The following is a 9,956-nucleotide window of genomic DNA, read 5'->3' on the forward strand; positions in this document are numbered from 1 at the left end:
AAGAAATTTTTCTTGATCACTGTGAATTTCGGCCCGTATTGCCTTATAACTATGGCAAAGACAAACGATGGCAAAATTCAAACAATTTTCACGAGCTAAACATTATCGTTAGGTCCTAATGAATACGTGTACTAAATTTCATCGAGTTGAGGCTTCTAAGTTGATTAGTTTGAGAGATATCCCTTGATCATTGAATTTAGAAATTGGCCGTGAGACCAGCCGCGAGTCCGGCCGTTAATTTGTCAGAGACGTAAACCCAGGAGAGGTTAAGAAAACAGATCTGGGTGACAAAACCATTGCTGGGAGTCATGTGCTGCACGTGTTGTTTACAAATCGTCAAACAAACGTTCGAACTTCTGACATCGACTTCGGCTATCGCCCCCCTAGCGCCCTCTTCTTTCTTACCGCCCTCCAAAATATTTCCACCGCCCCTAGGGGGCAATATCGCCCACTTTGGGAACCACTGAACTAAAGCATTTCCATTACAGTTCTAAAACTTTATAAAACTTTATATGCAAGGGCAGACTAGCGACTTCTCGTGCAATTGATAGCGGGCGTTTTCGAGGCCACGTCACAAATTGAATTGCATGCTCAAAGAATAATAACGTCCCTGTTGAATATAAACGAAGCTCGCTCCCGCGCAGAATGTGACCTGATAGGTTGCAGAGAAGAAATTTTTCCGTAGTGTTTGATGCTGTCAAGAAGCTTAGGCGGTGCCTGCCCGGGAATAAAAATGAGCTGGGCACTGGCAAAATAATGGTAACGGAGTGATTGATTGTCCTGCCGAATTGGAGAAACTGAAAATTATCCAAATGAATATGTTTGGCAATTTAGAAGAGAATGGAAAGTATGCCTAAAGCCGCATCTCAACGCGGGCTTAAAGAATCTTGAACTGAAAGCCTGGACTTGAATCCCCAAGTTTGGTCAGTTTCTGAAGAGCTGCTAGTTTGAATACCTAGGTAATTGTCACCACAACGTGGGGTTGAGTAGGTTTCACTGCAACAAGCCATTCAAATTTAGCCTTTCCCGCTGGAAACTTATTTGAAGTGGGAAACGATCACGTATAGTTTTCATTCTAAAATCAAACCTAACTTCGACAGCGGCGATTGCAGCATGGGCTTTACGTTGGTAACGAATCTCAATCCTTTGGTTAGAAGTGTATTCTCTGGTCAAGATCACATAGCAGGCAATTAGATGAAAATAAAACCAGAGTGGACTAAAGCAATTTATTAACAAACCTAAGACTTCATATAAAAATTACCTCCTAGAAACGACAGACGAGGTAAGATACAAAAAATTAAGATGTCTTCCACCACATCAACTTTCTAAAGCTGGAGCCAACAAAATAATGAAACCTCGTTTGAAAAAAAATTGATCAGTGATAGATCCAGAGTAACATTTGGCGTCACACAAATGCGACAGGCTGAAAAATCTTACGAGATCCTGCCATGAAACGACGTGCTTCTTTCAGGCTACGGATGATGTTGATGATGATGACGATGGACGATAATGGTGGTCGTCATAATGGACAAATGATGGAGGGCAGCAATTCTTGCTCTCATGGTGAACTATGATGCTGGCTGTCATGATGCAGGACTATGATGCTTGCTGTCGCAATGCAGTAATATGATGCTGGCTGTAATGATTCAGGAATATGGGGCTGGCTGTCAGATGATGTAGGGGGTGAGTGTGAAGGACGATGATACCAGCCATCATGATAGACTATCACTATCAGGCTATAAGATGATGTAGGTGGTGAGTGTGAAGGACGATGCTGCCAGCCATCATGATGGACGATCAAGATGCAGGTTCAGTGGACGTTGCGGCGGTACCAGAAGCGCGCCCTGTAGTCATCAGAGCACGTGATGAAGGCGGGGGAGCAAGGCGAGTGTACCATGAAGCGTACGGGGCCGTTGTGACCTGCAGGTAGAGAGGTATTAATTAGTATCCTACTGAATGTATAGGGTCCGAACATAACTCGCAGGATCGGTAGGGAGGAGGTGCTACTGAATGAATATAACACGTAGGGTCTGTAGGGAGGAGGTGCTACTGAATGTATAGGGTCCGAACATAACTCGTAGGATCGGTAGGGAGGTGTTACTGAATGTATAGGGTCTGAATATACTAACACGTAGGATCTGTAGGGAGGAGGTGTTACTGAATGTATGAATTTATAGGGTCTTAATGTAACACAATGTAACCCGTAGGATCTGTAGGGAGGTGTTACTGAATGCATAGGGTCTGAATGTCATACGATATAGCACGTAGGATCTGTAGGGTGGAGGTCTTGCTGAATGTTTCTGACTAAGGTCAGGTCTACAGGAAGAGACGGGAGAGGCAGGAGGGGAAGAAGTGCTTCTGAACGTAACAAATTATCCGTATCCTGACGGTTGACTAGTAGTTTCAATAACATTGAAAATATTAGTATGTTTGCAGTCAAGTCGGTTTGAAGTTTTATCGGAAGCTTAACTTCAAGCAAGATTCCAAATTGAATTTATAGCCCAAGAGAAATTATTGTTCGAATTAAATTTAAAGATCAACTGGTTGACTTGAAGTTGAGTAAGAAGCTTTAAGCCAAATATCCTACTTCATGGATATTCAACGGTAAAATATTGAGAAGGAAATGCCTAACTTGCAACATGAAGATGTAAAGAAGATAAATACACAAGATATAGAGAAGAAAATGCCTAACTTGCTACATGAAGATATAGAGAAGATATATACACAAGATATAGAGAAGAAAATGCCTAACTTGCTATAATTTAAAATTTATTCAAAGTGAAAGCTGGGACAAAACTCAGGTCTTGACTCAGAGCTTGGCTCAAACTTGAGCTTTAACTCGCGTGAAACTTTTTGATTACTCATCTGTCTAACTTTTGAACGACGAGCTAAGCGCGAGGAAGGTGCAAATTGGGCCAAAAATTAAAACTTTAACTGAAGTGCAAGTTTTTCCTTCAACTAGTTTGATTAAAGTTATGAAAGTTAAATTCAAATTTATCTTCATTTTATAAACATTTTGAAAGTTACATTCAAATTTATCTTCGTTTTTTGAACATTTCGGAAGTTACATTCAAATTTATCTTCGTTTTTAGCGCATTTTTTCATTTATGTAAAAAATGCACTATTGTGCTCGCCATGTCCGTCTGTCTGTCTGTCCGTCCGTCCGTGACCTCAAGTTTACGTCGACGAGAAAATGCGCTCTCTGTCACACACTGCAGTGAGTACTGGGTTATATTTTTTGAACATTTTGATCCAAAGTTTGAGAGTAACGTGCCTAGCGAGAGAAGGTTCTTGCGCTGGCCGTTCCTGCTCTCCCAGGAGCAGAGCGACGTCGTCGCCTCGTCAGGGAACATCACGAAGTCTTCGGTGTGGTTGAAGATGGCAGACGTGCTGTGGTTCTGTGACGCCAGGGTGCCCGCACCTGTGGTTAATGGTAGTGGTTAATGGTGCAGTGGTTGAAGATGGCAGACGTGCTGTGGTTTGTGCCAGCACCTGTGGTTAATGGTAGTGGTTAATGGTAGTGGTTAATGGTGCAGTGGTTGAAGATGGCAGCCGTGCTGTGGTTCTGTGACGCCAGAGTACACGCGCCTGTGTATAATGGTACATTGGGTAATGGTGAAGTTGTCAATGGTAGCAGTAAGGTGCTATCCCGCACCTGTGGTTAGAACGTCAATTGTTCATGTCAAGTACAGTCATCTGCAAAGGTACTAATTTTAAACAAACAAGCATTTGATTTGATATTCCATGTAGGAGGATAAATCACAAAGGAAATTACTACTGAAATCCCTGTGTTTTCGATTTCGAGGTACAAATTAGATTTATGCGGGAAAACTTCGTACATCGGATGACGATTGCACTGTTCCCAACACAGAACTACAACCAACACCACCACTCACACATCCAGTTCTTTGAATAGTGGTTATACCGGTATATTCAAGATTGATCCGGCCTGTTGGCTTAATCAGTTCCAAAGTATCATCCATGTAGTACCTATATAAAAGAAAATAATATTCTAAATTTTTTTAACTAATATGATAGTTTAATCAGTTCCAAAATATCAGCCAAATATAAAAGAAAACAAAATTCAAATTTTTTTAACTAATATGATATGTGCACTTATTCATAGGTACCTATATTACTCCCAGGTTCTAGTTGGTTGTATTTATTTCCCGTACACGGCCTATGCTCTCCAGGTATAGGGTCGCAAATGTGGGTTATTTTGACCCGAAGACAGCAGGAGGGTCTAATTTAAACTAAATTTAGAATAATTAATTAAATTCCAGACAACACCTCACTGACCAGTGTAAGCAATGAGGCAGCGTCCCGTTGAGAGCTCCCATAGCCGCACTACGGAGTCCATAGCTCCAGAAAGCAGGTACTGCAATAAATAATAATAATAATAATTTTATACATTATTATACATTATACAGAGCCCTTCATTTACACAGGTTTGGTTAAAAAGAACGCCATTTCAAGACTTGTTGACCATGTTATTGTACCTAGAAAGCTAGAGAAATCTAACTCTAAAGAAGCTCTGAATAAAACTGGCATTCTTTTTAGCCAAAACTGTCTAATGCCGTATGTTAAACTGAATAATGATTTATGACAATGGCATAGACATTTGTCGTACTTACATTATGCACGACAGTATTGTACAGATATCGAAAGAAATTTATCAGGAAAGCTTGTATGCATTCTACAATCCTGTGTTAACATAAAGACTGATAGCCGCTCATAAATTAGTGATTAGTCAATTACTCTCATTGTAAATCATCTTGATATACGTGTACGTAGTGCTTCAATTAAAAATTCACATAACAATTAAATTCAATTAAAATTCAATGCAATTGAAATTTCACTTCATTTGTGATACAAACCTAGACGTTCATGAAATTTACCTACATTCTTCTGTAAAGAAAGTATATAGTTTTACTATTTCTTTAATATTGTGATCAGTTTATAAAATTTGTATAAGCAATCTTAAAGGGCATTTGATTTCAATTAAAATATTAATAACAAATTTCGTTTCTACGCATAAATTGTAACATCATATCATACATTTATTACAATAAATAAATTCAACACAGAGTAACAATTGTCGCCGTAATTGACGATTGAAGCAAAAGGAATGCGTGCCTTCAAAATAATTTACAGTTAACTCCACAATAATAGGAGCTTTTAGCCCTGTCACACCAGCTCAATTTTTAATGGACTTCACAATCCCGTTTGCAATTAGCCCAGACTAATTTGTAATGGATTTTTAAATAATGGTGGAATTTGCATGATTTCTGATGGACTTCAAAATAATGGGAGCAACTAGCACAGCATAATTTCTAATGATATCACAATAATAAGCGGATACGTCTCAGATTTCCCCCAGTATAATTTCTAATGGTGTGACAATAATGGGTAGGTAACATAGATACGTCTCAGATTTTCCGCAGCATAATTTATAATTAATTAAATTCCACCCAATAATTGATTAAGTTAGCCACCTTGCCGTTACGGGAGAAGGTGACAGAGGTGACGACAGCGCCATCGTGACATCGAGAGAAGGTCTGCACGCAGCGACCTGACACACCGTCCCACACCTCAGTAATGGGGTAGTGGGTTATATAATAGTAACAACATAGGTTATAATAATATTACTATATATTAATTATATTGCCATAGGAAATATAATTGTAAATAATGGGTGATAAAATAGTAAACATATTAAGTAAAGAATTAATGGCTAACACGATACGATCAAATATTGGGCATTTGTTCAAGTTGAGATTGGTCTACAGTGCTTTGTTTACCTTAGAACCCAGTGCCGAATGATATGGAAGGAGTGGTATGGTAATAACAACACTGAACACCAACCCCCGGGCACATCTGCAAACACCACACTCTTGCCAGCTGCAGACGGTTCATATCACCACCTACACACCACACTCTTGCCAGCTGCCGACGGTTCATATCACCACTACACACCACACTTTTGCCAGCTGCAGACGGTTCATATCACCACCTACACACCACACTTTTGCCAGCTGCAGACGGTTCATTTCACCACCTAAACACCACACTCTTGCCAGCTGCAGACGGCTCATTTCACCACCTTAATATCCCCTCCAGCACAGCTGGAGACAAAGAGCCTGGCGTCGCTGGAGTACTTGACGCAGGTGACGGGGTGCGTGTGGTGCTCGTGGAGACGAGGGCTGACGAAGCAGCAACACGTCGCCAGGTCAATGACGCGCACCGCTGCGTTGGAGCTGCCGGCAACAATGTAGTCCCCCGTTGGGTGGATACTCAGACTTGTGATGGGCTCAGCGTCCTGCCGAATATTGCAATCAAATAATCATAGTGCTGGTGCATAGTTCTATCAATAGAAGATTATGAATATTGATGGCCATTCACCCCTCGACCCATATATAGGTATATAATGGCGGGTTTGAGAACTTGTGATAGGCTCAGCGTCCTACAGAGTATTGCAACCAATGAACTAGAATAAACTCCACAATCACAGCATAGCACTGCAAGCATAGTGCTGGTGCATAGCATTTTCAATAAAGAAGTTTGGTTACTAAACTTCTTTAGTAATAATGGTCATTTAATATACTCAACCCAAATATATACTAGCATTGTCAAGTACAGACTGAGTAGGTATTTGGCGAGGATACGGATTATCTACGTCTTATGAGTAAATACAGACTGTGTAAGTCTTGAAGGCTTTCTTGGCTGAGGTCTTGGAGAAGTCGAAGAGCTTGATGTTGGTATCCTTGCTGCCAGAGATCAGAATCTAGGGAGAACAAAGCAATCGTTGATCAATAATGTAGCCAAAAACTTCAATCAAACTGTATATACCTACAACTTCCAAAAGTATGTGAAACAACTTTTGTGAATGAGTACGATCAAGGAACCATCAATTTCCCACATTTTAACCTCAAACTCACTGCTGGAGTATGAGTATATATACTCCACTGACAGGCAATAGCATTTTACAGGAATATTTCAGCAAATAATTTTAAAAATAAGCAAAAATGACAGTCTTTAAAAATCAGTATCAATATATTTTACAACGAAGGAATACAATACAATACAATTTTCAAAGGAAATTCTTTTAAAAAAATCTTTAAAAAAATTAAAAATTCTAGCAGTACCTATTTAAAAATCTAGGTACCCTACAATGCCAATAAAATTTTCAACAAATTACCTGTTCTTTAGGATGAAATTCAAGACAGGTGATCTCATCCAGGTGATCATAGAGGGTCCTGATGACAGGATGCCCCATGACAGCATCAGGATGCATGTCCACTGCATCAGGGTCACTTTTGGCCAGCATCCTGTCCACGTCAAGGATTTTGATGGATGCGTCCACCGACCCAGTGGCCACGAGGTTGCCATCGGGGCTGAATGCACCGGAGTGGCACTTGTCCTGTGGGCGGTTAAATTGCTTTACAAAATATCTGGCATATACCAAAATCTCAATATCTAGTGAATAACTAATAATTCAGAATGCTCAGTACTCAACATTTGTACAGCAGCAATAAAGTGAAATGTGAAGTAGGTACATTAGGTACCGTATGCAGTATGTCAATGATGAAAATTTTTTTTTTTAATTTTCACATAGGAAATGAATGCCAGTTTGACAGGATTCAATTGGAAGCCAAACAACAATAATATTTAGGCAAAATTTTAAAGAAATAAGAAAACAAAATTTAATGAAAACAATTTTTTTCACATGTAGATATCACATTTCAAGCTCAATGACTAACAATCTAACAAAATGGTCTGAACTTCTGATTCATCAACTTGGGTGTTTAGGACCAAAAGACAAATCAAAACTTATACTGACAAAACATTTAAAATGAAAAACAATTGAAAAAACTAAATAACTTCAGTAATAAACATCAAATACAGTAGGTAGGTACATACCATGTGTGTCAATGATGAGCAATTTGTGTATACCTACATAAATGATATGTACATACCAATAATGCCACCAGAAGCACCCTAAAATATGCATGAAAGAAAAACAAGCAAATGGTGTTTCAATGTCACCTTATGTGAGGTGACATAGGCAGTCTCGTACATGGCAGGCTCGGGTGCAGACGACTGAGGTTCTGTCTCATACTCCAGGTCAAGACCAGGTCCCAGGGTGTGCTCAACCACATTCAATGTTCGATCCATTTCTGGCAATCAAAAAGAGTGTTAAACATAAAAAAATTTAGAATGGTAAAAATATTTAAAAATTTCATCAAGGCATAGTGATGCAAAAGCTGTTGTACATGTTGTGTGTTTTTGTTCTTATCATAATGTTAGCCTAGCAATCATCAAGTATAATAGTAGTAAAAATATTTGAAAATTTCATCAAGGCAAAGTACCGTACTATAGGTACTAATTAAAAAAGCTATGTGTTGTATGTTTTGGTAGGTTTCCCACTTCAACCCTTTACTGCCACCATCCTAATATACAGTTCAGATAAATTGTAATCAGTTTTACAAGTTGAAGCACAACTAATGAAATTATACAGCATTTTGGAAATAAATTTCAATTGTGTGAGGTAAGTGAGCTGAGTGAATGCAGAAAAAGAAAAGATGAGTAAGATCAAGATCACAAGCAAATACCATGCTCATGGGTGAGAGCCAGCTGAGTAAGATGGAAGAGGCGCTCTGAGGGCGCCGGTGGGGGGCCCTCCATCTCCAAGGTCTTCATGAGACTATCGGCCAGTTCCTTGAAGTCATCATACACCAGCTGACTGCAAACCATAATAATAGGTAGAACTAGAGTAATTCAAATCAACACAAACAATACATTTGAGGTCATTAGTGCACCATTCAAAATATTTCCAATTGAGAGCATACTACCATATTGCATGGCTCTGCATCTGCGGTCTTCAGTTGTAGGAAAAATTCACACAATATAAAATTTAAGTCAATGTTCATAGTAAAGTATTTCAAAGATATACCGGTACTGTATCAATGAGTTTATTGTAATCAAGATTATATCACAGTTGATACATCAGTGTGCAAATGCAGTGATTAATGAAAATGTACATACAATCTCACCTGAGAATGAGCTTATAGAGGAAGTCACGATGCTTGACTTTGTTTTTTACTACCTCTTTCTTCTGTTTATCTTCTTCTTTCATTTTACCAAAATACTACGGTATAAAGTTTGAAAAATAGCACACTGCTCAAAATTAATTATAAAATAAATAGGTACCCTTTTGGCCGCAGAACATACCAAGCCAAACAAATATTTATGGGAAGAATATGGTATAGCTATGAGATATGCTGGTTTTAAATTCAATTCATCTAGCCAAGTCAGTAATCACAAAAAAATTAATTTCCATGCTATTGTGTTATTATTTCCATAGAATGTCTCTTAGCTTGTGATATTGGAATGAAGTCAGCAAACATGAAGTGAATTAATGAATATTATGAATATGATTTTACCAAATTATAAATGAAAAAAACCTGTCTCTTGTGATATTGCGAAACTACCATATATACTGTGAGCAATGATCTAGCCAAGAAGCAGGGTGAGCATGTAACAGGAATACCATGTGCCCACAGCTCACACCAGGACTGGAATTTTTCTATTTATTATGGAAATCTTGCAGCCGAAAAGGCTAGTGTGACGTGTGTGTAAAATGTCCACCTTTCAAGCCCCAGCTCTAGTAGTGGCCTCAAGAATGTTAGATATATACAGGTATATTCCTCACTAGTCAAAAAGTAGATATTTTCTATGCCGGCACAAACAGGCATGGAATAAATCTCATTTTTGAGGCATGCCCAGAGCTTTCTTATCATGTCTGGAGCTGGGATAATCTGGTAGAATAAATTTTCTTCATTAATAGTCTCCTTTTATCAGACCTGGAATATAGGTACATAGATATTTTTTGGGCCACAACTATAAGTTCCACACTATTTTTGGAGCTGCAAGATTCCTGCTAGATGAGTTAGGTA

General features: G+C 38.8%; 1 protein-coding gene across 1 annotated transcript; it reads right to left on the reverse strand.

Annotated features, from left to right (window-relative positions):
* Positions 1 to 1,212: 1,212 nt before the first annotated feature.
* On the reverse strand, positions 1,213 to 9,201 carry LOC108673111 (cleavage stimulation factor subunit 1). The gene is made up of 10 exons (XM_018160891.2): positions 9,054 to 9,201; positions 8,613 to 8,743; positions 8,047 to 8,177; positions 7,199 to 7,420; positions 6,698 to 6,784; positions 6,104 to 6,319; positions 5,496 to 5,591; positions 4,300 to 4,378; positions 3,275 to 3,421; positions 1,213 to 1,920 (listed from the first exon to the last, which is right to left on the reverse strand). Exons 1-10 carry the CDS (start codon positions 9,134 to 9,136, stop codon positions 1,811 to 1,813), a joined length of 1,302 nt encoding a protein of 433 aa, XP_018016380.1. The 5' UTR covers positions 9,137 to 9,201; the 3' UTR covers positions 1,213 to 1,810.
* Between the last annotated feature and the right edge of the window lie 755 nt (positions 9,202 to 9,956).

This window comes from Hyalella azteca, unplaced genomic scaffold, assembly GCF_000764305.2.
Source record: "Hyalella azteca isolate HAZT.00-mixed unplaced genomic scaffold, Hazt_2.0.2 contig4152, whole genome shotgun sequence".
NCBI classification, from domain to species: Eukaryota; Metazoa; Arthropoda; class Malacostraca; order Amphipoda; family Hyalellidae; genus Hyalella; species Hyalella azteca.

Coding starts and splice junctions, on each gene's coding strand:
- LOC108673111 (XM_018160891.2), bottom strand. CDS start 9,136: ATGAAAGAAGAAGATAAACAGAAGAAAGAGGTAGTAAAAAACAAAGTC. Junction 8,744..9,053: donor CTCTATAAGCTCATTCTCAG/GTGAGATTGTAT, acceptor TATGGTTTGCAG/TCAGCTGGTGTATGATGACT. Junction 5,592..6,103: donor GTGCTGGAGGGGATATTAAG/GTGGTGAAATGA, acceptor CCCATTACTGAG/GTGTGGGACGGTGTGTCAGG.